Source organism: Bos grunniens, chromosome 14 (assembly GCF_055505025.1).
Source record: "Bos grunniens cultivar Pamir isolate PY7600 chromosome 14, Bosgru_T2T1.0, whole genome shotgun sequence".
Lineage (NCBI taxonomy): Eukaryota > Metazoa > Chordata > Mammalia > Artiodactyla > Bovidae > Bos > Bos grunniens.
Window position 1 is genome coordinate 15,778,989 of NC_141178.1, and position 27,568 is coordinate 15,806,556.

The window sequence follows — 27,568 nt, forward strand, 5'->3', positions numbered from 1 at the left end:
GAATCTTTTGTTGCTGAGCATGGACTGTAGTTGTGGCACACATGCTCTCTAGTTACAGCACAAGGACTCAGTTGTTTAGTGGCACATTGGAGCTTAGTTTCCTGACCAGGGATTGAAACCAAGTCCCCTGCATTACAAGACAGATTCTTAACCATTGAACCACCAGGGAAGTCCCAGCTATAGGTTCTTTTGAAATTTAGAATTAGAATTTTAGAAATTTAGAATTTGAAATTTAACAAATACATAAAGGTCACTCAAATGGAGTAGAAGTCTGTTATTAAGCATACCTTCTTATTCTGAACTTTAAGACTCCCAGAGGGCAGATTTCTTTCATATGTCCGTGTCCCTGAGGCCCCTAGCCCAGTGCCTTGTACTAAAAAGTACTTAGTGTGTAAAGAATTGTATGAAATTAATAAATTGGAAACTAACATAAAGAACTTTATTTCCTTGAAATCATAGTTATTAAATAAGACCCTTCTCCCCTGCTGTGTGGCCCCCTCCTCCCTTTTATTTTCATGATTGTCAGCTGGGTGTTTTCTTTCTGCATTATCACCCTCCCAAAACACACACACACACACACACACACACACACACACACACACACATATGTTCTTTTGCGAATGTATTTTTAAGAAAGATCTGGGCTGGGAGTTGAGGAAATGTATTAATATTAAGGTTGACATGGCATTGTCTACAAGTTTATCCACATAAGAAATTTTATTTTTCTGTTACTGGTTGATTTTCACCAAATTTGAAGGATATTTTGGAGTGGTCTAATTTAAAGTATAGGTTGCATGCTATATATAAAATTAACTTTGACTGGCCCTAGAGGGAAACACCTCAGAATTTTCCAGAGAATTTTAAACTGGGGCATAGAGAGAAGCTCATGTAATTCTAATCTATAGAAGTGACATTGCATATATTAAGGCTCCATGACCAGAGAAAATACTTTCATGTAAAACTGAGTGTGGAAGTAATATTGGATTTGAAGTGTTAGTTTGTGATTAGTTCTTTTCATGTGAGCAAATCTACATAATACATTTTTATTTGTTGTTGTTGTTGAGTCGCTAAGTTGTGTCCATCTCTTTTGTGACCCCATGGACTGTGTAGCCCACCAGGATCCTCTGTCCATGGAATTTCCCAGGCAAGAAGACTGGAGTGGATTGCCATTTCCTTCTCCAGGGAATCTTCCTGACCCAGGATCAAACCTGTCTTCTGCATTGGCAGGTGGATTCTTTATCACTGAGCCACTAGGGAAGCCTTCATGCTTCCATTTAGGGATTTACTAATTTAAATGTGGTTAATGCTTTTCTGGATTACTGTGATGGTGTGGTCAGCCACCCAGAGCCAGACATTCTGGAGAGCTAAGTCAAGTGGGCGTTAAGCACTGCTGTTAATAAAGCTAGTGGATGTGACAGAATTCCAGTAGAACCCTAGAGGATGATGCCATCAAGGTGTTGCCTTCAATATGTCAACAAATCTGGAAGACCCAGTAGTGGCTGCAGGACAAGAAAAGGTCAATCCTCATCCCAATTTCAAAGAAGAGTAGTGCTATAGAATGTGCTAGCTATCAATTACACTCATCTCCCAAACTAGTCAGGTCATGCTTAAAAGCTTGCATACTAGGCTCAGCATTATGCCATCCAAGAACCTCCAGATGTCCAAGCTCGGTTTAGAAAAGGAAGACAAACCAGAGATCTGGTTGCCAACATTTGCTGGATCATAGAGAAAACAAGGGAATTCCAGAAAAACATCTACCTCTTTCAGAAAAACATTGACTACACCAAAGCCTTTGACTGTGTGGATCATAATAAACTGTGAAAAGCTCTTAAAGAGACGGGAATACCAGACCATCTTACTTGTCTCCTGAGAAACCTGTATGTGGGTCAAGAAGCAATGGTTAGAACCCTGTATGGAACAACTGATTGGTCAAGATTGAGAAAGGAGTACCACCCAGCTGTCTGCTGTCACCCTGTTAGTTTAACCTATACGCTGAGCACATCATGAGAAATGCCAGGCTGAATGAGTTACACGCTGGAATCAAGACAGGCGGGAGACACATCAACAACCTCATATATGCAGATGATACCACTCTAATGGCAGAAAGCAAAGAGGAACTAAAGAGCCTCTTGATGAGGGTGAATGAGGTGAGTGAAAGAACCGGCTTAAAACTGTTTATTAAAACTAAGGTCATGGCATTTGACCGCATTACTTCATGGCAAATAGAAGGGGGAAAGGTGGAAGTAGTGACAGATTTCCTTTCCTTGGGCTCTAAAATCACTGTGGATGGTGACTGCAGCCATGAAATCAGAAGATGTTTGCTTCTTGGCAGGAAAGCTATGGCAAACCTAGACAGTGTGTTGAAAAGCAGAGACATTACTCTGCTGACAAAGGTCAATATAGTCAAGGCTATAGTCTTCCCAGTGGTCACGTACAGTTGTGACAGCTGGACCATAAAGAAGACAGAGCGCCAAAGAATTGATGTCCTGTGGTGCTGGCAGAGACTCCTGAGAGTCCTTTGGACAGCAGGAAGATCAAACCAGTCAATCTTATGGGAAATCAACCCTGAATACTCATTGGAAGGACTGATGCTGAATTTGAAATTCCAGTATTTTGGTCATCTGATGTGAATAGCTAATTCATTGGAAAAGTCCCTGATGCTAGCCAAGATTCAGGGCAGAAGAAGGCGTCAGAGAATGAGATGGCTGGATGGCATCACTGATAACATTGGACATAAACTTGGGCAAACTTTGGGAGATGGTGAGGGACAGAGAGGCCTGGCGTGCTGCAGTCCATGGGGTCACAAACACAACTGGGCAGCTGAACAACAACAGTGCTTTTCCAGGACAAGGCCTTCTTGACCAGCGGTAGCAGAATACAAGACCAGATTAGTGCTATTGGTGGGTAGGAGAGGCACAACCACAATAGTGTATCCTTTCTTCCTCCTGTTGACTTTTTCTTTAGGGTAGGAAGCTTTTTATCAGTGTTTGATGATATCAGGCATTTGCAGGAAGTTGTTGATGACTTATGGAGTCCCAATAATTATGAGACCTATATAAAGCCCAAGAGATAGTGGAAAATTGGGAAATCCGCATAGACCAAGGGAACAGCTGCAGTTCTAGCCGCTACACAAGTCGATGTTGCAGAGAAGGAAGGAAAATCAGCAGGGATTGGAGCGTGGGACCACCTTTGGCTTGCTGATCATTGGAAGCCTATGAAATGGAAACTGAGTGTTCCTGATGACTGATTGAGGACTTCTGACTGTTCAAAAGGAGAGATGGTTTCATCTTTGATTTGGGCGGCTCTGTCAACATATTTGCAGTTGTCTCAAAGGAATTTCCTTCAACTTTTTGGTGGTTTTTTAATAGTTTTTAACCACTTAATTTCACCTTTTTACAGTTAGTATATAAATTGTTATTGCTTAGTCCCTAAGTTGTGTCCAGCTCTTTTTGCAACCCCAGGGACTTGTTGCCTGACAGGCTCCTCTGTCCATGGGATTTCCCAGGCAAGAATACTGGAGTGGATTGCTATTTCCTTCTTCAGGGGATCTTCCCAACCCAGGGATTGAACCTGTCTCCTGCATTGGCAGGTGGGTTCTTTACCACTGCGTCACCAAGGAGGCCCAGTATATAAAATGACTCAGTTTAGTCGTTTACATGAGTAAAATGGAAGTATTTATAAGTGACTATGATAGTTTCCTGAAAGGATTAGTTAAATGAAGTTTCACATATATGAGGCTTGTGAGCTGCCAAGTAAAGAGATGGGGAACTGTGTGGACTTGAAGCTATGAGACTGTTCAGGTGGAGTACAGCTTACATAGAAAGGTGAAGATGACCCCAGAAAACCTGAAAAAATAAGTTTGGCTAGATAGAGGATGGTCTGAAATAAATGGCATGTGAGAATTGACAGGTAAGGTGGTGATACTGGAAAGTATTGATAGAATTAAATAAAAGTGTTGTATTCCTGATGTGGATATGGCTATAAGTCCAAGTCCCTTTCTAGGGTTTCTGACCATTCTTTGTGCACTGTCTCCTCCACCCCACCTCATCCCTGCCCCCCAGTATACATAAACAGAAATGAGAAGGATAGCATTAAAGGAGCAGAGCGGCACAGAAGAAAGAAAGCCAAACCAAGAGTAAGGACACCTGGTTTCAGCATTAGCCGTCTGCCTTTAACAAGTTGCTCAAAACTCAGCAGATTAAATTTGGATTAACTAGGAATTTAATCAAGTAAAAGACAGCTTTTGTTTTGATTTTTCTGCTGTAAATCTTGTCTGCTTTTTCCAACTGCATATCCCTGATAATTTAGCACAAATGTAGGTAATGTCAAATTAGAGGACTTTTGCACGTTCATATTGTTTTCTTGACTATAGCTCTGCTATAATAAGTAATTGATGAAAGTTTGTTCTGCAAGAACTGGGAATAAAGCAATTAAAACTAGTATATTGATTATTAACTTACTGTGTTGAATATGAGAATGGGCAAGTGAAAAGAAGTAATAAGATCTAGAAAGAAGAGAGAATACAGATTCCTGGTCCTTTTCTTTAGAGCCCTGAATCTAAGTATATTTCTGGCGATGGGGCTCAGAAATGCTTAATTTAAAAAAAAAAATGAGTGATTCTGATTAAAACCTAGGATTGGTGTTCACAGACTTCATTCTACTCATGAAAATCTCTGAGTGCTATCATTTGGTTTTAGAGATGTTGGGAAAGCTGAGATAGCCTTTTTAAATTGTGGCATTGGGTTAGTAAAGCTTCTAAATCCTAGAATAGGATTGTAGGATTACAGGGGACATTAGAGATTATCTAATACAAAGACCAATGAACTATGGTCCATGGACCAATATGGCCCTCCACCTATGTAAAATTCTTTGGCACACAGGCACACTCATTTGTTTATGTATCATCTCTGGCTGTTTTTGTGCTAGCGGAGTTTTGTGTTGTAACAGAGACTTACACGGCTCATAAAGCCGAAAATATTTTCTGTTTGGCCCTGTACCAGAAACGTTCATGGACTTTTGAATAGATCAGACCTATCATTTGTACAGATGTAGAAATAATACTCAAAGATAATGAAATACTCTGAGTACACAGCCAGTTGGTGGTCAGAATGCAAGTACAATTTAGTTCTTGCTTCCATTCCATTATTTTTTGTTGGAGGTACTGATGCCTAGGTGAAATCAGAATATAAGTTTGTGGTACAAATTTTGCTTATAAGTTCATTCTTTTTTACACTACAAGTTCCTGGAAATGGTAGTCTGACAAGTCTTAGATGACACAGCTGTACAAAAGTCTTTTTAATTTGGGTTGGGGGAAGAATTTGATCATTGATTCTATTTCCTGAGTATAAATCTTTGGTTTGATCTGCCAGGCAATTTGATAACAGAATCCATTTTTGTTGCTCTGCAGCCAAATGGACGGACCATTGAAGTGGCTGAGGAAGAAGTTGTCCGAACTCCTCGAAGTGTAACAGCAAAGCAGCCAATAGAGACAGACAAGAAAAATGAAAAGGTAAGTTTGGGAGCCTATGAAATTATATGCAAGACTCTTAATAAAGAGAGTGACATACAAAATGTTACATATATACCACCCCCCCATTTAAGGAAAACTAAAAATGTGAGCTTACCATAGTGGATGGATAAATGGTGAAGGTTTAAGTAAGTTGTGTGTTTTTAAGGAAGGATGTATCACTATGTGTTTCTAAACATTGCTGTGCCGTTATTAAGCATTCTGCCAAAGACAACTTATTCACGACTTGAACATCTTTTATATGAATAAGGTTCCAGATATGTTACATATTTCTTACAGGAAAACAAAATTGTGTTACCTTTGCTAATAGTGCACATCTGACCTAAAAAGCTTGACAGATTGTCCTATTGTAGTGTTGAAGTAGATTTCTTTTGTGATAGCAGCATAATCATCTGTTTACTAGATACAATTTGACTTTGTTTAACCAGGAAAATGTTCTATACTCAGGTCATTATTAAAAGATTTGGGTGTGCACTGTTAAATTTTCAAATAAGACAGTGTATACCCCATAATGATACATCCCTGGGATTTTATTCATTTTCTAGTTGCCAGTGTTAGAACTGACCCATTTTTATTTGACTTAATTTAGCTTGTAAGTAGGCAAAATGTATAAGAAACTTAACAGTGGTACCTCCTGCTGTGGGCAAGAGACTTCTTACTTAATTCCTTTGGTATATTAAAAACTGCATACCAGTTTTGCACAACCAGTGACACAACAACAAAAGAGATGAACTTGTGTGCCAGCTTTTGCTCATTTCTTATAATATCAGGGCTCCCGTATTAGAAGATGCTGTCTCCTCTAGGCACTCCCTTATTACTACCAAACTTGTTGAAAATTAAAAAAAAAAACTGCACACACATGCACACCCTTTTTTTTTTTTTTTTAACCCTGTGCATACATAACTCCTTTTCAGGGGAAAGCAAACAAAAAAGCAGCCACAGGTAGGTAAGTAGTGTCTAGAAACCAAGGTACTGCAGCTCCTGCCCCATAGAATCTTGGTGTGAAATGGTCGATACAGTTTCTTAATGCTTGTAATTTCAAAGTAACACTGAAGAACTGGTGAGATCAGTTCTGCCCCTGTAATCCAGTGAAATTGTTCTAGGGCCAAGATAACTGCAGGTAGGATAGCTTAAAATGAAGGATGGTTGTGGGAAAGAATTAAATATATGCCTGACTTGTCCTTTGGCAGTAAAATAAATAGAAAATTACTTGTATTAACAAATAAGCATACAGTTTAGGAATTGTGAATTTACAGTGTGAATAATCTATATGTTTAATATAGGTTTATACTTCTTGCATCTAATGTTTCCTTATTCCTGGGCTTTCTCTCTACTAGTGAGCATTTTATACTTAACTCCTGCTTCTACTCCCTGAATTATCCTGAAAAATGTGTAGTTGGAATAATTTATCAGCTACCATTTGTCTCTGATTAATCATATATAGATTGTATGTATATGGATGTAAAACCACAGGATGATTAAAATCATTCTGAAATATCTTATGTTAGAAAATAATTGTAATAGTTGACATTTGTTAAGTATCTATAATGTGACAGGCACTGTGCAAGATGAGGTAAATGTATTTACTCATATAGTGGGAACAACTTACTGAGCGCTCGCTGAGTGTACTTTTAAGACTTTCTAGAATATTTATACATGTTACTTTAATTATCCTTATAAGAACACTAAGGAGGTGGTATTATACCTATCTTGAAAATAAGAAACCTGAGGCTTAAGTTACCTAAGCTGTTACAAGTATAGTCACTTCTAACCCAGATCCATCTTGACTCCAAAGTCTGTGCTTTTTACTGCTTTGTATTATTTCTAATCCTTTTCAAAAACTCCTCCAGGCAAATAGTATTAGCCCCATTTACAGATAAGGGCTCTGAAGTATAGAGGGATTTTGTGACTTCTCTTAATTTCATGTATATTAATAGTTTCTGAACTAGGAATTGAACCCAGCTCATTCTGATGCCAAAGCCCATGCACTTTGTGATCACTTGGCAGAATCACCTCCTTTTAGCCACTGTTGCCTTCTCAGTGCAAGGCTTCTGCCTTCGGTTAGTTGCCTGTTTGATTTGACTTTTTGCTTAATAATAAATGTTACAACCCATGGCTGGTATTTCTTTTTTCCATCTTGCATCTTAAATTTATCCTTTTTAACTTGGTTCAGTCCAGCTCTCTTTTCAGTTAATTTTTTGTGCTGCGTGCTTTTATGTGTTTTAAATATGTGGGTTTTTTTCAGGTTTCTTATTGTCTGTTTTTATAAATAAACATTTTAGATCTATTATGTACCTTAATATATATTATTATATATTTGTTTTTGTCTCAGACTGACACCTTAGTCAATTTGAGAAACACAATTTGCCCATAAAGCAGTTGGACTCTGTGCAGTGATACTGAATACCTTGTCTTGTCACTTGTTTGTTGTTGTTACTTAGTCACTGAGTCACGTCGTGAACCCATGGACTGCAGCCTGCTAGGCTCTCTGTCCATGGCACTTCCCAGCCAAGAATGCTGGAGTGGGTTGACATTTTCTTCTTCGGGGGATCTTCCTGACCCAGGGTTCAAACCTGCATCTCCTGCATTGGCAGGTGTATTCTTTACCACTGAGCCACCAGGGAAGTCCATCAATTGAGTAAGCCTTATAGATAAAACTTTGTCTAAAAAGCAGGTAAGACGAGCTATAGATCTTGAGTATATAAAGCAAGTTAAGCCACCAGGTTTTCATTTGGGTCCGTGCTTGACCCAAAAGTGCTTAAAGGTCAGTGTTTCATTGATGCTGGTCTCTAATAGAATATACATTGGTCCGTTAGCCGGGCTGAATGTATTGTGCTACTAGATGCTGAAAGGGAGTAAAGAAAAATAGAAGATGTACTTACCCTCAGAGAGATTACAGCCTTGTTAAGGAAAGGCAAACGGAAGAGAAGCTATCAGTTGTAAGGCCTTGAGTGCCAGGTATTCAGAGAAGAAGGATTATCCTATTTGGGTAGCCAGAAAAGATTGACTTAATTGCGGGTGGGGATGGTATTTCAGTAAGTAGAAGTGGGGGCCAGTTTTGGCAGAGGAGAGAAACAAGTGAACACAGTCATTGTTCATTTGAAATGAAAGAATATATTTAGACATACTCAAGGGAAAGGCCAGTCAAGTTTGACAGGTCAGGGTGGGGTGGGGTGTTATAAAAACTTAGATATGTTCAGCAATATTTATAATGAACAAATCAGCATTGCATCCATGATTGTAAAGGTCTGAATTAAGATAGAAATATAAAGGTGGTTAGTGAGAAAAACAACAAACGCAAAAATGTATATAACATTTAGTCACCATCAGGTTGTTGAGGACGAAGTCAGTGATTGTCCTACTGAAATATTCATTATAAGTATTAACAGCTTCTTACATTTTGTGATGTACACAATGTACAAAGTATTTCCACATCTCTTAATCCTAACGTACAACTCTGGGGAGGAGGGTATTATCTTTTTTTTTTAATACAGCTAATTGAAAAGAGTTTAATAAATTTCCCAGGATCACAAGGAATGGTCTCAATTTCTCTAAAATAGCAGTTCTCAAAGTGTGGTCCATGGACCCCTGGGCAGAGGTTCCAAGGACCTTTTTTGGGTCCCAGAAGACAAAACTGTTTTCCTAATAATGGAGACATTGTCTTTTTTACTCTAATTCTTGCATTAATGGTCCAAAAGCAACAGTGAGCAAAACTGTTGACTCTGTAGTACAAATAAAGTCAGTGACACCAAACTAATAGTGGTTGAATTCTTGACAGTAGTCTACTTACAGTGTAAAAAAAACGCTTGTTCCACTTTAAAAGTATCCTTGATGAATCTATAAAAATGATAATTTTATTAAATCTTGACCTCTGAATACATGCCTTTTCATTATTCTGTATGATGAAATGGAAAGTATGCATAAAGTATGCTGTGTGCTGAAAAACAGTGGTTGTCCTTGGTACTCCATTTTTACCTGAGAGAACAAGAAGTAAACAGGCCATGGTTGTTTAGACTTCGGTATTTGTAGAATTTTCTCAAAAATGGTCAGGACACTTCAAGGAAAACAACTGATAGTATTGTTGAAAAGTGCTTTGTTTCCAAGTAAAAATTAGAAATTTGGAAAATGTCTACTGCCATGAGCTTGACAACATCCCAGTACTTAATGAATTTATGATGAGGTCAGTGGTGATGTTAACATTTTTTTTTTAAGATATTGTGTATAATGGAATGCTTTTTAACCTTTTGAGAGATGTATATGCTCTGCTTAGTATAACTCAGCAAATCAGTATTTTCCAAATGCTCAATGACTGCATGTTCTAAAATTAGACAAGTATAAAAGATTCATTTAAGGTACAAGATCAGTGGGTTTTAATGTAGTATAGAAAGCTCATTGACGAAGTTTCAACTTCAACATTGCAACAGTTTTTAAGAAACTACATTTGACAAGTTTTGGTGTAATATTTTTTCCTTCTTCTATCTAAACTCCTTCGTGACTTCTCATTGTTCTTGTTGTACAATCTTGAACATAATCAAAGGCACTGTAGCTCAAGTCTTTTCCTACTTATCGTCTCTAAGCTCCAGACACATTGGTTTTCATTCTTTCTTGTTAAACAGCTTTATTCTGTGATATAACTTAGCTCTTTCATGTGTACAGTTTTAGTGTATTTACATAGTTGTACAGCTGTGACCACAATCTAATCTTTAAACATTTTCCTCTTCCCAAGAAGAAAACGTGTGCCTGTTCAGCAGTTGCTCCCTGTTTTCCCTGTCCTCCCCTTGCAACTACCAATCTTCAGTGTACTATCAAGAATATCACAATTACACAACATTGTAAAGCAGTTACACTTCATTTAACCAGTACTTTGCTATTTAACCAGGCTTTACAAATTGCTTTACAAATACATTTTTTTAATGCAAAAAAAAAGTAACACTATTATCTGGAAAACTACTAAAAAACTACTTCCAGTTACATATCTGCATGTATGTAGCTATATTTTTATATGCTTCAATCAAACAACGTATGAAAGTAAATTAACGCCAAAACATAATATGCAAATCCAGGTGTTTTTTTTTTAAATGGAGCCAGATGCAAAAGATATTTGCACAATGTAAAACATGACAGTCTTCTCACTAAAATGTTTGTTTTGGAAAATAATTTGTTTATATAGGTATATTTATACAATATATAGTTTATTATACTTTGAAATAAGTTAATTCATATCTAAACTAATTCTTAACTTTATAATGGTAGATATCAATGGATACAACCCACACAAACAAAGGCTCTTCAATATTCTCAACACATTTTAAGAGTATAAAAGATTATCCTATGACCAAGACGTGTGAAGAGTAGTGTTTAGAAGACCAAAGACAAAATTATTCTGAGGCAGCATAGATTTTATACAAGCATAAACTGTAACAGCTCTTAGCAAAATAGAGAAAAACCTGCATGCCCAGGGAACTTACATATATTTGTTTTATCTTCCATAATGCATCTTAGAAACTGTAGTTTCAAACCAGGGATTGTCAAACCAAGACCAACTGGTTATATCAGGTTCTCTGTCTATTGTTGAAAGTTTTATGGGAACACAGACAGACTGACTTACTTATATATTGTCTGTTGCTGCTTTTGCAAAGTTGAGTGAGTGCAAAAGAGGTCTTATAGTTTACAAAGCCTGTCTGATCTCTTTTTTGTTTTCCCTGAACCCCTGTTTTAAACTCTTAATATAGTCTTTTGGGTTCATTAAAATGTCTCGTTATCTGGAGTGCTTTAATATCATCTGATTCTCTAGGTCTTGGACTCTTTGACCTTCCAGGCTCCCTTGTACCACAGTCTATAGCTTTGTGATTTGGGTTCCACCCAAGGAATTAATTTTCAAGGCCTTCTTTAAGGTTAACCAAAAGAACCCTCATTTCTGTCTTTACACTTTTCAGTCTGAATGCCTAACAAATAGTGGAACTGAGACTAGAACCAGGAGTACTGCCTTAGCACATTGTTTTTCCATGATGCTGTAGTGCTATCTGGCAGGAAGTGGTAGGTGGTTCAAAGGTGAAACAGTGAACTTATTTTTTAAAGTGCTTAGATTGAAGCAAGAATGGATCACCCAAGTGGAATTAGTTTAGGCTATTGTGCAGGATGAATCACAAGCTGGAATCAAGATTGCCAGGAGAAATAGCAGTAACGTCAGATATGCAGATGACACCACCCTAAAGAGCCTCTTAATAAAGGTGAAACCGGAGAGTGAAAAAGCTGGCTTAAAACTCAACATTCAGAAAACTAAGATGGCATCTGGTCCCATCACTTCATGGCAAATAGATGGGGAAACAATGGAAACTGACAGATTTTATTTTCTTGGGCTCCAAGATCACTGCAGACAGTTACTGCAGCCATGAAATTAAAAGCCGCTTGCTCCTTCGAAGAAAAGCAACAACAAACCAAGACAACATATTAAAAAACAGAAACATTACTTTGCCAACAAAGGTCTGTATAATCAAAGCTGTGGTTTTTCCAGTAGTCATGTACGGATGTGAGAGCTGCACAATAAAAAGGCTGGTTGCTGAAGAATTGATGCTTTCAGACTGTGGTGCTGGAGAACACTCCTGAGAGTCTCTTGGACTGCAGGAAGATCAAACCAGTCAATCCTAAAGGAAATCAGTCCTGAATATTCACTGGAAGGACTGATGCTGAAGCTCCAAAACTTTGGCCACCTGATGCAAAGAGTCAAGTCATTGGAAAAGATTCTGATGCTGGGGAAGATGGAAGTGTCAGGAGGAGAAAGGGGCGACAGAGGACTAGATGGGTGGATAGCATCACTTATTCAATGGACATGAGTTTAAGCAAACTCCAGGATATAGTGAAGGACAGGGAAGTCTGGTGTGCTGCAGTCCATGGCTTTACAAAGAGTTGGACAACTGAAAGATTGAACAACAAGAAAGAATTGGAAATGTGAGAACCATATCTGGGAAAGAGCTAAGGGCTCCATAAAAGAAGCTCTTAAGAAAGGTTTCTTATAAATTTTTAAGATTATAAGTTGATAATCATGCGGCTCATGCAATGTACCATAACTTATGAGCTAACACCAAATATATTTAAATAATTTAATGGCTTGGTTGGTGAATCAAGTATACAAATAGCTCAGATTTTATTTGAGGGGGCAGTGAAAGTTGGGTAAATAGGGCTATATGTAATTCAGTCTAGTTTTAGGCCCTTTCATTAATAAACCGAACATAAATGGAACACTTCTGTGTACAAAATACAGCATTGTAGGCTCTAGCAATATAATGGTTGGTAAAACAGGATGAAAGTGTTGATAAAAGAGTCACTGTTCTCATGAAGTTTAGTGGGGAAAACAACTAGAAACGAGCAGGTATAAATGCTGTGGAAGAAAATAACCAGGATGAGAAGAGTTAAAGTACACGTTGTGTGCAATTCCCAACACCTGCAACTCTACTCTTCCATTCAAAAAAATGTATCAGGATAGTAGTGAGTAGGGTGATCCTGAGTCTAGTTTAAATCACACCCACTCCCCAAAATGGGGGAAGTCAGTTGCAAGCCTCTACTTTTAAAAAGATTTGTGACATTTTTCATAATCTCATCTTGATTTTGTGTCATCAAGTTGCTAAGTTAAATTAAGAACTGCTAGTTTAGATAGAGTAGAGGAATGGAATTCATATGCCTTTTGGGCCTTTCATTTCATCTTTTGCTGTTTAACCAGGCGCAGCTCGCCTGTATGTTTGAGACAAGTGAGGAAAATAGTGCCAAAATGTTGAGCAATATAAAATTAGGGACTTGCCATATTTGTTTAGGTAGAAAGTAGATGAAATTGATCCTGAAGCAGTCGTTTTCATACTTTTCAAGTGGCATTTGCTAAAACTTTCAAAATAAATTTCACTAACAACTTTTAATTTTGTCAAGTACATTTCTTTTTTTTTTTTTTTTTAACTTTATTTTTGGCTTCACCTCGTGGCGTGCAGGATCTTAGTTCCCTGACCAAGGATTAAATGTGCACCCCCTGCAGTGGAAGCACGGAGTCTTAACCTTAACCACTGGACCACCAGGGAAATCCCATCAAGTACTTCTTTTCTTCCTGATTTTTTAAAATTAATTTTTATTGGAGTATAGTTGCTTTACAATGTTGTGTTAGTTTCTGCTGTATAGCAGAGTGAATCAGTTATATGTATACATGCATCCACTCTTAATTTCCTTCCCCTTAGGTCACCACGAATAGTGGAGTAGGGTTCCCTGCACTGCACAGCAGGTTCTCATTGGTTGATAGTAGTGCATGTATGTCAGTCCCACTCCCCCACCTTGGTAACCATGTTTCTTCCCTACGTCTGTGACTGTTTCTGTTCTGCCAATAAGTTCATCTCTGCCATCTTTCTAGATTCCACCTGTAAATGGTATTGTACCAAGTACAGTTTTAAAACCACTGTCACCATTGCAAAAAAGAAATTTTGATACAATGGAAGCAGAACAAAAATCTCAGAAAAAAGTTATTGCCATGAGTTAATGAAAAACCTCATGTACCAGCCATTAGTCAGCAGACGAAAACACTCTAGTATCCATTTCTAGCCTTTAGAAAATACTCAGAGTTCCTTTTTTGTGTGTGCTGTATTTACTTTATCACTCCTAACGTTGCCAGCAGAGACTTTAGATAATTATAGAGTTGTAAATATTAAGTCAGTTTCCCCAAATGTTAAGAACCAGTTTCCAAGTTAGAGAATAAACTGAATTAAGGGTTACATTCAGAACCTGGCTACTTAACCTTGTGTGTTAATAGCTAATTGCAAAATAAAATATCATTTCACTTAAAATTTGTTCAGTATTCTTATGATAGTTTTGATGCAATACAAATATTAGATTATACTCCCTAAGTTAATCTTTTTAGCATTAACTGGGCACTGTTCTGCCTTTGTTTATACTTTTCAGTTCTTTAAAATAGCAATATCTGTTAAGAGAGCAGTTAGCCATTTAAGTAGATTTGCTTTTACTGTCAGGGTGTACCTTTTGCCCCTCTGATAAACAGTAGCATTTATTTGGGTATTGTCTAATATTAGGAATGTCTATGTTAAGATTGAAAGATGAGCTTAGTAATGGAAGTATGTCTGTGTGTTTTATTTGATTCCCAGCTCATATTTAAGTTCTGTGAATTTGAGAGCAGATTATGCGTCGTCTAAGAACTGCTTTAGCATGTGCTTTTAAAGACTGTGCTCTCCAAAAGTATCCACTGGGATGAACGAAGAAAATATTAGGCTTTCTATTTATACTGCTTTTTTTTTTTTTTTTTTTTAATTAAGCTTTACTACATCTTTTATATATGGCTAGTCATTCGCACCTTTATTCAGGATGTTAAAAGTTACTAATTAATTAGGGGACAGGAAAGTGTCAGGGATAAAGCAGATGAGGTGGAACTTGAGCCGAGTTAAGAAAAAATAGTGAACATCATTTTAGGATTTGGCCATCAGTGGGGGAGGATACATGGTAAAGGGTACAAAGAAAGTCATCCTAAAGCACCCAGGCTACTGTACTTTATTTTGAGAGAAAATTCATGGTCAGTAGAGTTTGGGCAAAGAGAGGAGTATTAGAGATGACAGTCCTGTTGGAACCAAATCATTACATGTATGTGAATAAAAGAGTATAAAGTAGAGATTAATTTGTGGAAGGCCTTATATGTCATATAAGGAAGGTAGACTTTATAGGTGGTAGAAAACAGTATGAATTTTGTAATGGGAATATAAATTAATTGGACTGGTATAAATAATGTTGGGAAGTGAGCAATGGCAGGGAAGCCCTTGAAGAATTTCTCCTAATGTCTCATTTACATGTCTGTTTTTCATATTAGTTTATTATAGTACAGTTTCCACTAGTAGAAAGTTTTATTTAGCTATATATATTGAGCTCCTGAAACAATGTCTGACACATGGTAGGTATTTAATAAATCTTGATTTGCGTGAATACCATTCAAGAGAAGCTACTTTAATAATTCACCCAGCTTGATGGTGAAGCTTACAACAGTGTTGGGGGAGGGGGAACTATGGGTAACAGGCAGAACTTAAGTTCTCAGTTTTCCTTCAACTGTTAGCTGTAGTGGAGCTGATCAGAAGTAAAAGATTCACCTCACTAGGATGGCTGAGTCAATTAGTGTGTGAACCTGTGACTCTAAAGCATTTTATATGTTACTAAGTGCTAACAAAGGTCCATCTAGTCAAGGCTGTGTTTTTCCAGTGGTCGTGTATGGATGTGAGAGTTGGACTGTGAAGAAAGCTGAGTGCCGAGGAATTGGTGCTTTTGAACTGTGGTGTTGGAGAAGACTCTTGAGAGTCCCTTGGTCTGCAAGGAGGTCCAACCAGTCCATTCTAAAGGAGATCAGTCCTGGGTGTTCTTTGGAAGGACTGATGCTAAAGCTGAAACTCCAGTACTTTGGCCACCTCATGCAAAGAGTTGACTCATCCGGAAAAGACTCTGATGCTGTGACTCATTGGAAAAGACTCTGATGCTGGGAGGGATTGGGGGGAGGAGGAGAAGGGGACGACAGAGGATGAGATGGCTGGATGGCATCACCAACTCGATGGACATGGGTTTGGGTGAACTCCGGGAGTTGGTGATGGACAGGGAGGCCTGGCGTACTGCAGTTCATGGGGTCGCAAAGAGTCGGACACGACTGAGCGGCTGAACTGAATTGAACTGAAGTCTCATCTGAGTGAGAGGTTACTTTTAAAATGAGGTTAGTTTTAAAGGTAATAGTGAAGTCGAACAAGATGAAAGCCTAAGTCAAGATAATTTTCCTTGCTTTTCTGCAGACCTTGTTTTAATAACAAATCATAATATATTTCAATGTGAATACAATTTCTTTTCTTTTTGTATAACTTCCCTCTGTTAGGGCTTCCCTCGTGGCTCAGCTGGTAAAGAACACCTACAGTGCGGGAGACCTGGGTTCGACCCCTGGGTTGGGAAGATCAAAGTTTATGTATAGTGCTTTGTAGTTAACAGTCTGCTTTCACATCCTGTTTAATCCTTAAAAGAACCTTACGTGAAGTTAGTAGATTTTGTCCCATATGACCATTGAGGAAAGGGGTTTAGAGTGATTCAGCCTCAAATCACATAACTAATACTTGATTGAATTTATATTTGGCATTAAATGTAGAGAGGCAGAAAGGAAAGATTTGTGAGGGCAGACTCTGGAGTCAGAACTGGATTTTAGTCTCAAAACTTAATAACCCTATATCTTAGGCAATTTATGTCTTCTCTTTATGGCCTCAGTTTCTTTATCCATAGGTTGGGGTACTTACCCTAGTTTTTGTAGATATACACTGTCCAATATGGTAGTCATTTGCCACATATGGCTATTCAACATTCTTTATTTTCATACTATCTTACTAATTTTGTTGTCAGTTGCTAAGTCATGTCTGACTCTTTTGTAATCCCATGGTGAGATTCCCCAGGCAAGAATGGGTTGCCATTCCTTCTCCAGGGGATCTTCCCAACCCGGGGATCTAACCTGTATCTGTTACATTGGCAGGTGGATTCTATTCTGCTAAACCACCAGGGAAGCCCATCTTAATAGTTTTTAATATTGATTACATTTTGAAATGATAGTGTTTTGGATAGTGTGTTGGGTGAAATACAAAAATTAATGTTATATATTTTTTTAATATATGCTGAAATTTTTAAATCATGTTTGTGGTTTGTATTATACTTCTGTTGGACAGTATTCTGCTAGACCAAGAGGTAGCAAACTCTGGACCACACACCCCACCCCCACCCCCCAACCCCCCTGCCAACAAATTCAGCCAGATATGCCTAATTTTTATAAATAGAACTTACTAGAACATGGCCACACCCATTTCATTCTGTGTGGTATGTGACTGCTTTTCATGCTACAGCAGCAGGATTATTTCGTTGCTACATACATATCTATTCGGGCTGCAAGGCCTGAAATATTTAGGGTGTGATCCTTTATAGAAAATGTTTGCTGGAAATTCCCTGTCAGTCCAGTGATTAAGACTCTGCAATTTTACTGCTGAGGGCACAGGTTCAGTTCCTGGCTGGAGAACTAAGATCCCACAGGCCACGCAGCCAGAGCAAAAAGAAAACTGTTGCTGACCTTTGCTCTAGATTGTAATTGATAGATGCTTCATGTGCTTAATCGTTGCTTAAGAGTGAATGTGAGAGACAGAAAGTACATCAGTGGTGGGTCAGTGGACCAGAGGGGGAAAGATAGTGGGGAGTGAGTGTTAATGGATGCCAGGTTTCTTTTGGGGGACAGTGAAAAGGTTCTGGAGTTAGATAGCAGTGATAGTTGTGCAACTTCGAAGATACCAGAAACCACTGAGTTGTGCACTTGAAAAGATGGTGTCTCAAATTTTTTTCTTTAAGTGGATATGAGCCTGGTTTGATAGATGTAATAAAGCAGTACATTAAAACATGTTCATGATAATGGGAACATGTAAAGAAACATGCACATCAACTGTGGAGAATATAAGAAAAAATTGTAATCGTTTTTTATATATTCTGATGTCACTTGAAATTATTTGTCAGTAGTTTCTTAATAAGAAAAGCGATTAGCTGTCATTTATTGCTTACTCAAACTGTCATTTACTGCTTACCCTGTTCTTTTTCATTGTAAACTTGATAGTGTACAATAGCACATACATAGCCAATCTCAGTAAATAAACAAGTATAAATTAACAACTATAAATAAAATCTGTGTTTTATGAATAGTAGTTCTCTTCTGAAAACACTTATCATGACTTTGTGAAATTTTTAGCAAGCTTTTGAAAGGAGAAAATATTAGCAGAAGGGAATTGGAAGGCCATTCTAAAAATGTCCGTATCTTGCATGCGTGTAGGTGTTTTTTCTTGAATGAATTACTGTACATGTACCATATTCAAATCTTAGATATTTTAACACTGCTTTGGAACTGACAAAATATTGGCTGCTTTGTGCAATTGACTCATTAATTTGTTATACATAGAATATGCCAGTAATCTGTTTTTCGAAATCAAAAAACCAACAATCAGGACATCATTTTCTTTCTGACCACTTGCAGTAGCCTTTTGTTTTATTGTGCTGAGAACACCATGGCATAGTGCCTTATTTATGATTTAGGGTAGGATAACATGATGTCTAAGACCACAGACTTTGGAGCCGGATAGACCTATTTCCTAATCCGTTAACTTCATGTGACCCAGAGCAGCCTATTTAATATTGAACATCTCTAAATCTTTGTTTTCTCATCTCTAAAATGGGAATAATACTGTCTTCAGTGATTTTTTTTTTTTTTTAAGGAATAAAGAATTAAGTGTAAAGTACTTAGCATATAGTAACGACTAAATAAATGATAACCTCATACTATTATTGCCATGTAATATGTTAAGTTTTTTAATCAAACATTAAGTTTTTTTAGTTGTCAGCATCATACATTTCATTATGTATTTTACTGACTTCTACCTTTTCGAAAACATAATGAAATATTAAGTAACATTCTATTTTATTTTCAGTCAAAGAAAAATAAGAAGAAATCAAAGTCAGATGCTAAAGCAGTGCAAAACAGTTCACGCCATGATGGAAAGGAAGTTGATGAAGGTACTTGAGCAAGTGAAAGGACTGTAGAAAAAAAAAGTTTTATGTTTTAACCAAGGTGCATTATATAAAAGCCGCATTTGTTTTGCTTAATCTAGTATTTAGCTCTTCTGTTTAATAACTCGAGATTTTAATGTACACATCAGTGACATTATTAGGAGACACTTTTTCCCCTAAATTATTTAAGGATCTAATAGTTCTATCCTTAAAGGGAACTGCCTTGAAATTTAAGGTCTAGCTCAATATCTTGAGCAATTTAAAAACCATTCATTTTGTCTTTGTTTCCTAGAAGTGTGGCTTGGGTTTTTCCCATTGTTCTTAAATATACCATCCCTAGAAGACTCTGTACAAAATTTTTAAGTAAGCCATTTATTGTCCTCACCTAATAAACCCATAGTATATATAACACTCCCCTACTAGTTCTACCCAGCAAGATAAAAAAAGATACAAGATAACTTACATCAATTTTTTTCTAAACCATAGATGACAGATCTGATCAAAATTACCAGAATAAATAATGGCAATTAGCTGCCTGAAACAGCACAATTAGAATAAATTCATAGGATAAATGAATATAATCAGCACTCTTGGTTTTTAGTTTAATATCTAAATTTATCATATTTCAGGTGCCCCACCCTATTTCCCCCCCAAAATCGCAACCTTTTTGTCTTCCCCCTACTGAATAACACTTTTTTTTCTGGGGCTATGTCAGGAGCCTGGGAAACTAAAATTAGTCACAGAGAGAAACGACAGCAGCGTAAACGTGATAAGGTGCAGTCTGATTCTGGTTCATTGGATTCAACTATCCCTGGGATAGAAAATACCATCACAGTTACCACCGAGCAAGTTACAACTGCATCATTTCCTGTTGGTTCCAAGAAGAATAAAGGTATATTAGTGGAACATAAGAGTGATACATCAAATCCAATTTCTTTTAATCAGATGTACAAAATATCATTATATCAAAATCTGGCTATTTTGAACCGCTTACCTCATTGTGCTGATATACCCTTCTTCGTGAGAGCATTGTGGACCACATATTGGTTTACCTGGTACCAGCAGTGTCACTTGTTACATACTGCCTAATGAATGACCTATTAAATTAAAGTTGCCTTTCTGCCTTGAGTCACATGAGAAAATGATTGCTGCTTTTTTCTCAAGGTAATTGCCTTGACCTAGCGCTCTTAACATCTCCATTTTTTATAGTGGACATTCATTTAATGAAATGACTTGTCACCATTCTGCATGTTGGGTGCTTCCATTCCAAGATGAAACAAGCATGTTCTGGATAGTGTGGGTTCTATCTGAACTTCTTATCACTCCGACTCTTTGAGAATGCTGTAGATGTTTGATAAAGCTAGACTGGAACTGCAAACATTATGGAGCTAATGCTTTTCCCAAGTTTTCAAATGTTCAGACTATCCGATACTGATGGCCTCTTGGTAATTCTTCCATTGCTGTCATTTTTACCCTGGGGACATCAGTCTGCAGTGATGCTGTTCATCTTGCTTCAAAGCAGTGGCTTTCCTGCCTTTACCTTTTCATTAATCGCCAGCACTTCCCCCTTGTCTTCAGACCTGTGTCTTGGCCTTGATAGCTTTTGTTTTTTTGCTGCATGGATTGGTGGAATTTATGGCTGCGGCACAGCACTGATCTCTGCTTGCCCGTTCCACTGTCGCCTGATGGCCCTGCTGTGGCATTTGTGTTGCTCGCCCTTTTTCACTGTTTGCTGCATGCCTTCCTTGCTAGCGCAGTCCTGTGTCATGCTGATTTCTTGATACATTATGATCATTATGCTTTTTAGTGTCAGAGAAATATCAGTAGTGTCTTTGTTATAACGTGTGGTCTCACCTCTTGCCATATTTCCTAAATCCTGGTCCAGATATTGGCAAAATTGTTCTTAAGTTGATGTGTTTGCTTCCAGGATTGTTGAAAAGGCAGCTAGCTGGTATTGTTGAGAGGTGGCAAAGTTGAATCCAATTACAGAGCCCAGTTCTCCAATTCCTCCTTTAAAGAATCTTGATAACCATTGTAGAACAGGAGACTCTATATCTACTTGGGCAATTTTCCAGGTCCTTTATTGGCATTTTAGTTGACTAAGAATATGGTAACTAGAGAACTCAATTCCTAAGAACATGTGAAATATGTTGTGAGTAAAACTCTTTTCCAGTATAAGACTTTAGTACTTCAAGGAACAATTTATTATAAATAATTAGTAAAAAATTAATTTGTATGTTACTCCTAATTTTAATGTGCATAATAACCTATTTAGTATTAAACAAATTTTATTTTTATTTCAACCAGGTGATTCTCATCTAAATGTTCAAGTTAGCAACTTTAAGTCTGGAAAAGGAGATTCTACACTTCAGGGTGAGAGAAATTACATGTAACTTAAATTGAAGGCCCATCAAAGTATTAATAGAAACATATATATCTGTCTCTTTCCTCACATGAATGACACTGAAAGGAAAAAAAAAGTCTTAGAAATGATTTTAATTACTAAAGTAACATAATCATAGTTCAGAGATTTTGGAAAATAGATAAACAGAAAAGTCACTTCCACTTCTAACGGTACATTGCTTTATTCTCATTGTTCATCCCTCTCCCTTGTATGAAAAAACATTTTTTTAGTAATAGTTTATATGCAATTTTGATTCTTACTTGTTTAATCCAATAGAGAATTAAACAATTACATTGTTTAATCCAATAGAGAAAAAGATTTCTTTTTTCCCATGGACTTGGGTTTTATATAGGCATATATGGGATAAAAGACTTTTATTCTGTGTATTAAATAAGAAACCTTAATACCTTTAATCTTCTAAACTGCTTCCTGAACAGTATCAAATCTTTCATAATAAATGGACTGTGCTCTAAAATTATACAGTACTTCACAAAAGGAAAATATATTTTATTTATTGATTTATGATAAAGATTGAATTAAGTAGAGAGTGGTATCTGTTACCTAAAAACTGAAGTGTTTGTAGTAAAACAAAAATTCAGAAATGAAGAAGCAACTTCTTATTTCAGACTTGTTCTTAACACTTTCAGCTTCCTTCGTACTCAGTCCTGGCTACACATTACAGCCATCTAGGAACCTTAGAAAGCCACACATGTATATAAAAAGAAACATGTACTTATATACACACACCTATGTATATTTATATGTGTGTGTGTGTATACACAGATACATGCTTTACACATATGTATGGATATCTGCATGTAAATGTGTACACACAAACATACTGATGCCTGGGCTCTACCCCTCATAATTTTGATTTTGATTGATTTGGGCTGAGGTTCTAATGTCTTCAGTTCAGTCACTGAGTAGTATCCGACTCTTTGTGACCCCATGGACTGCAGCATGCCAGGCTTCCCTGTCCATCACCAACTCCCAGAGCTTACTGAAATTCAAACTCCAGTGTCTACATCTAAGAAATTTTTCATTTGATTTTATGTGTAGCCAGGTTTTAGAATCACTGCCTTAGACATAATATATATGGATAAACATTTAAGGAAAGAGCATGTAACTAAGGGGAAGCCTTTGTGTTTTTAGTGGGTGAGTATTCTGAGTATACCAGAATATTTGTTTTCCTGTTTGCTCTCTTGTACTTTTGAGCAGGTCAGTCTGCTTTTGAAAACATTATTACTGTGTGAATATATATATATATATATATAAGTTCAAACCTACTTGTATTTTTTAAAAGTTATCGATGGTGGTCATGTTACTTTTCACATCCTTCCATTTTATCTTTAAAGCTTGATCTGTTTAGAGGACAGTAGGGGGAAAATGAGTGATAGATGTAAGCCAAGCGATTATGGAAATTTGAAAATACTCCAGTTTTAACAAGGAGTCATGTATCCATTTTTAATCTTTGTTTTCTCTTCTTTAAGTTTCTCCAGGATTGAATGAAAACCTCACTATAAATGGAGGAGGCTGGAATGAAAAGTCTATGAAACTCTCCTCACAGATCAGTGCAGGTGAGGAGAAGTGGAACTCTGTTTCACCTGCTCCTGCAGGCAAGAGGAAAACCGAGCCATCTGCTTGGGGTCAAGACACTGGAGATGCTAATGCAAATGGAAAAGACTGGGGAAGGAGTTGGAATGACCGATCAATATTTTCTGGCATTGGTAAGAGCTGTTAGAAAATTTTAAGCTAGTTTAAAATGCTTATCTGGTACATTTAAAATTTTCCAAGAATGAAAAACAGATCCATTGGTAGAAAAATTAGTCAAGCTGTACAGAAAGAAAATGATTAACTCATCTCAGATCCTTCACATGGAGCAAACTGGGAATTAAATAAGTGAATAATAGCATTCATTATTTACTCTTAATGCTTTCATGTGCTTTTATCACGTTTGATTATCAGTGTAGCTAACTAGTATAATTGTGTATTTTTAGTCTTATAATAAGTGTAATGTGTGAGCAGACTTCTAGATTAATTTCAGCAGTACTACTATTGAGTTTAAATAAAAGTAATAAATAGAGGTACAGTTTCTAGCATCAATTTTATATACTGTTTTACAGTCTACAAAATGGCTGTTGCTAATTAATTTTTCCCCTAGATTCTAAAGATAAAGACTATTAGAGCCTTATTTCTGTTTAGAGCCTTCAAGTTAAAAGCAACTTAATTTCAGGTTGTGTGTGTGATAGAAAACGGATGCATATTTAATATGAAAAACTGCAAAAAAGAGAAGGAAAAACCTACTCTTAAATCATATCACCCAGTGACGGCCTTTCCTTATGGTCTTCTTTTTTTTTCCTGTGTACAAGTTCAGTATTTTCTTTTTTTCCCCCATAATCCAAATCGTGTACATTTTTGTTTTCCTCCTCCCTCACTTAATATTGTACCTCAAACATTTTCTTTACTTTCTGTATTTCATTTAATGATCCTATAATACATTGTGTAAGCATAGCATAGACAATCACTGTTCCTACATTATCAGAGAAATAACTTTTCTTTTTTTAAAAGAAATATAAATGATGTTGTAGTGAATATATTTGTTGGGGGTTACTTCTTTAGGAGAGATTCTTGAAAGTGATTGGATTAAAGGAAATATGAATGTTTGCAATGCTCTACGACATGTTGTCAAAGTATTTTCTAGGAAAGTTCTAATTTATACTGTCAGCATCAGTATGAGTGTCATTTATCATATGTATATTACCAAGGTTGACTATTCTTTTTTTTTAATCTTTTCTAATTTAATAAGAAAAAAATACATAAATTATTTTGATTAACTTTTTTAAACCAGTAATGGGGATGAATATTTTTCACAACTTTCTTGATCATTTCTATTTCTTTCATAAATTGTTTATTCATGTTCTTTGCCCATTTGTGTAATAGCCTCTTGTTTTTTGTGCTTTAATTTGTAATTCCTTGTGCATTAAACATATCTTTTCTGTTATGCTCATTGCAGGTTTATTTTAGTTTGGGGGATTGATAATTACAGAATTTTTAGTGTTTAAGTAGAAAAAACTATTTCTTCCTATGTTATTTGCTTTTCCCATCACTTCCAAGCTTAGAAAAACTCAAGTTGAGCAACATCCCCAAGAAACAAACCTCAGATCATTTGCTAATATTGTTCTTAAGTTTGTTCTCTCTCCCCCTGCAGTGTCCAAAAATTGTGTAGAAATATCAAAATTTGTTTTGTAAAAGACAGTCCCTAAATTCCTAGCCTCATTCCAGCAGTGATAAAAGAATAACTTTCTATGGTATAAAGCATCCTTTCACACTTAATAAAAGAAATGGTCATGTTTAATCAAGTAATCTTTAGAACTATGACCTTTTGAGATATTTGTAATTTACTTGTAAAAGCTATATAGTGTTATCATAATTAGGACATAAATTAGATGGTAGTACTTGCATAATGTTGCTGTAGATAAAAATTAAGCATCAGATTAGAGTTCCTGCCTAGATGGATTTAGGACCTTTATTGAAATTGAAAGGAACTGTATTAAATGAGGGTTGCAGTTAGTTTCTGAGAAGAGGCAGATGTGACTGCCCTCATAGATGTATATGTTCCTAAAAATACTCATATGTAAGTAGGAAATTGCTTTAAAAATGTTGAGAAGATATCATTGTATAGTGGAATGAGCATGTTCCTAGTAATTTGGTACGAATCCCTATTTTTCCACATACTGGCTTTTATGGAGATTAGACTAGTTATTGAACCTTTGTGAACCTCATATTTAAGTAGTTTAAAGGATTGGCTAGAATGAGAGTCAAGTACCAAGTTTCAGTGCCTGATCCAGGCTAGTAGTAGCTTCATTGTGGCGCACAATCAGCTGTGTTGCCATAGTAGAGAAAACATGGACTTGGAAAGTTGGCGCTGGTTCCAGGCTGGCTCAGGTGTTTTCTGTCAGCAAGTCACTTAACTGCTCTGAAACTTTGCCTAGCAGCGTTGCCCTAAGGATTAGAGGTATTTGGTGTCAAGAGCCCAGTACATAACAGACATTCAATAAACAGCCACTATTACTGTACTAGGTGGTTCTGATCTCTCAGGGTATCTTTAAATATTATTATCATAGTTTTAAATCTTTACGTGTCTTTCAAGTTTCATTGCAAATTGAAGGTTCCAAGTGACGTTCTTTATTTTAACAGCTGCTTGGTCTAGTGTGGATAGGGGAATGAATACCTCTGAACAGAATTCTGCTTCTTTTGCATCTCTCACACTTAACTCTGCTGTTTCTGGTATGTGAAAACAGTCTTTCATTTAGTTAACAAAAAATTTTCTGTTTAATTTTAGCACTTGTTCTTTGAAAAAATAATCAGAGTCAAGTACTACTAGCCAAATAAATTATAGATAAACAACATAAAGTAGCAAAGGCCTTGAAACGGAGAGCGGAAGACCTAAACTCTTACTGCTGGTGGCTTAGTTCCTTTTATTGTGTAGATAGGAAGATTCTGTGGCCTAACATAACTGAAAGCATGTTGGCACTCATGCAGACGAATGCAAATATTAATAGAAGGCCTTCCTTCAAAGTCATGACACTTCTGTTACTAGTTTATTCCATTATTACTAACCAAACTACCATCAATCCAGCATTACTTACATAGATATGCCATTTATCAATAATAATTCATGGTCCCAGTGTGCTGATCATGTAGTTCCACAGCGTCTGGAATCACTAGTCTAGAAGAGAGGTCAGCAAACTTTTTCTGTAAAGGGCCCAATAATAAATATTTTAGGCTATGTGGGCCATTCTGCCTTTGTAGCACGGAAGCAGCCAGAGGCAATGCATAAACCAGATGAGTGTATCTGGGTGAAATTTTGTTCTCTTTCTTTCAACCATTTAAAAATATAAAAACTGTTCTTGGCTCCTGGGCACCTACCAAAAGGGGGGTGGCTAGATTTGGCTTATGAGTTGTGATTTACCAACCCCCAGTCTTACAGGCTACATTGTAGTTCCAGAGGTACCACTGTAGTTCCAGAGGTACAAGTTAATTTCTTCCTTCATTTGGTGACTTTGTACAACAGGGATGCTGTTCTCTCCATATATTCAGAGAAAGCTGCTAAAGAAATAGCAACAGTGTTACTATAGTCTTTCTAAGCAACTAATGTGCTAATTATATATGAATTTTATAGGGTTGTTCTGGTTGTTCGTTTATTTTTAAAATATGTAACCATTTTGAGTTTATGTCAAGCATGTTAGTGGTAAGCTAATCTACAACCAACTGAAAATCTGTGAAGACTTCTATGAAAGGAAGTGATTATGGCTAAGTGTCTTATACAAACATATTCTTAACCCTTTCTTTATATCAGTGGCTCTGAATCCAAAGTGAGTATCAGAGTCACCTAAGAAGGACTCCAAAACACATGCAAATTCTGATGCAGAAGGTCCAGGGTATATGAATCCCTGATGGAGAAGCACTGCTTTACATTTCCATGCTAAAATGAGCTTATGTCAGTAGAGCCAAACATCTTCGAATGTGTATGCCCTGAAAACTGTAAGCAGAATTTTGTGGAAGTCCTGGACAGTAGTCTGACCACAGCTTTCATCACACTGCTTACGGGCAGTGTGACTCCCACTCACCACACCTGTTCCCCACCTCCCAGAGAAATGAAGACAAAAAATTTAGGAGATAATTTTCTCTTCTCTGTAAGTGCGCTTGAACTTAACTTGGTCTCCAAACCGCCGGCACAACTCTCTAAATTCTCTTTGGCTTCTTTCTGCCTCACTTGTCTAAATATCATCTATTTCTTTTGTCTTTTTCCTTAGAAAGTTCTAGCGAACTCAGACATTTTCTAGTTCTCTCCTTCACAGTTCTAAGGATATAGGGATATTCTGAAACATCTAGGATTTTTTTTTTTAATGCTTTATTACTTTTCATTAAGAAAAATAAAATTTTTTTGACTTGAAATTTGGAGATAGCCAATTTGAAGTATATTTTATAAAAGATAAAATCTAATGGATCGGTACTAGGGAAAAAATAGATTTCTGGTCAGTGAATTCAATCTA

General features: G+C 36.8%; 1 protein-coding gene across 3 annotated transcripts in view; it reads left to right on the forward strand.

Moving 5' to 3' along the window:
• MTDH (metadherin) overlaps positions 1 to 27,568 on the forward strand; it is a 54,489-nt gene that overhangs the window by 10,521 nt on the left and 16,400 nt on the right. For 2 of the 3 annotated variants that reach the window (XM_086336036.1, XM_086336037.1), the window contains exons 2-6: positions 5,408 to 5,509; positions 19,030 to 19,114; positions 19,824 to 20,000; positions 21,416 to 21,481; positions 23,003 to 23,239. In XM_086336036.1, coding sequence (XP_086192162.1) covers positions 5,408 to 5,509; positions 19,030 to 19,114; positions 19,824 to 20,000; positions 21,416 to 21,481; positions 23,003 to 23,239 — 667 coding nt within the window. Of the gene's footprint in view, positions 1 to 5,407; positions 5,510 to 19,029; positions 19,115 to 19,823; positions 20,001 to 21,415; positions 21,482 to 23,002; positions 23,240 to 25,709; positions 25,800 to 27,568 lie in introns of all 3 variants that reach the window. The other variant, XM_086336035.1, reaches the window with a different exon arrangement.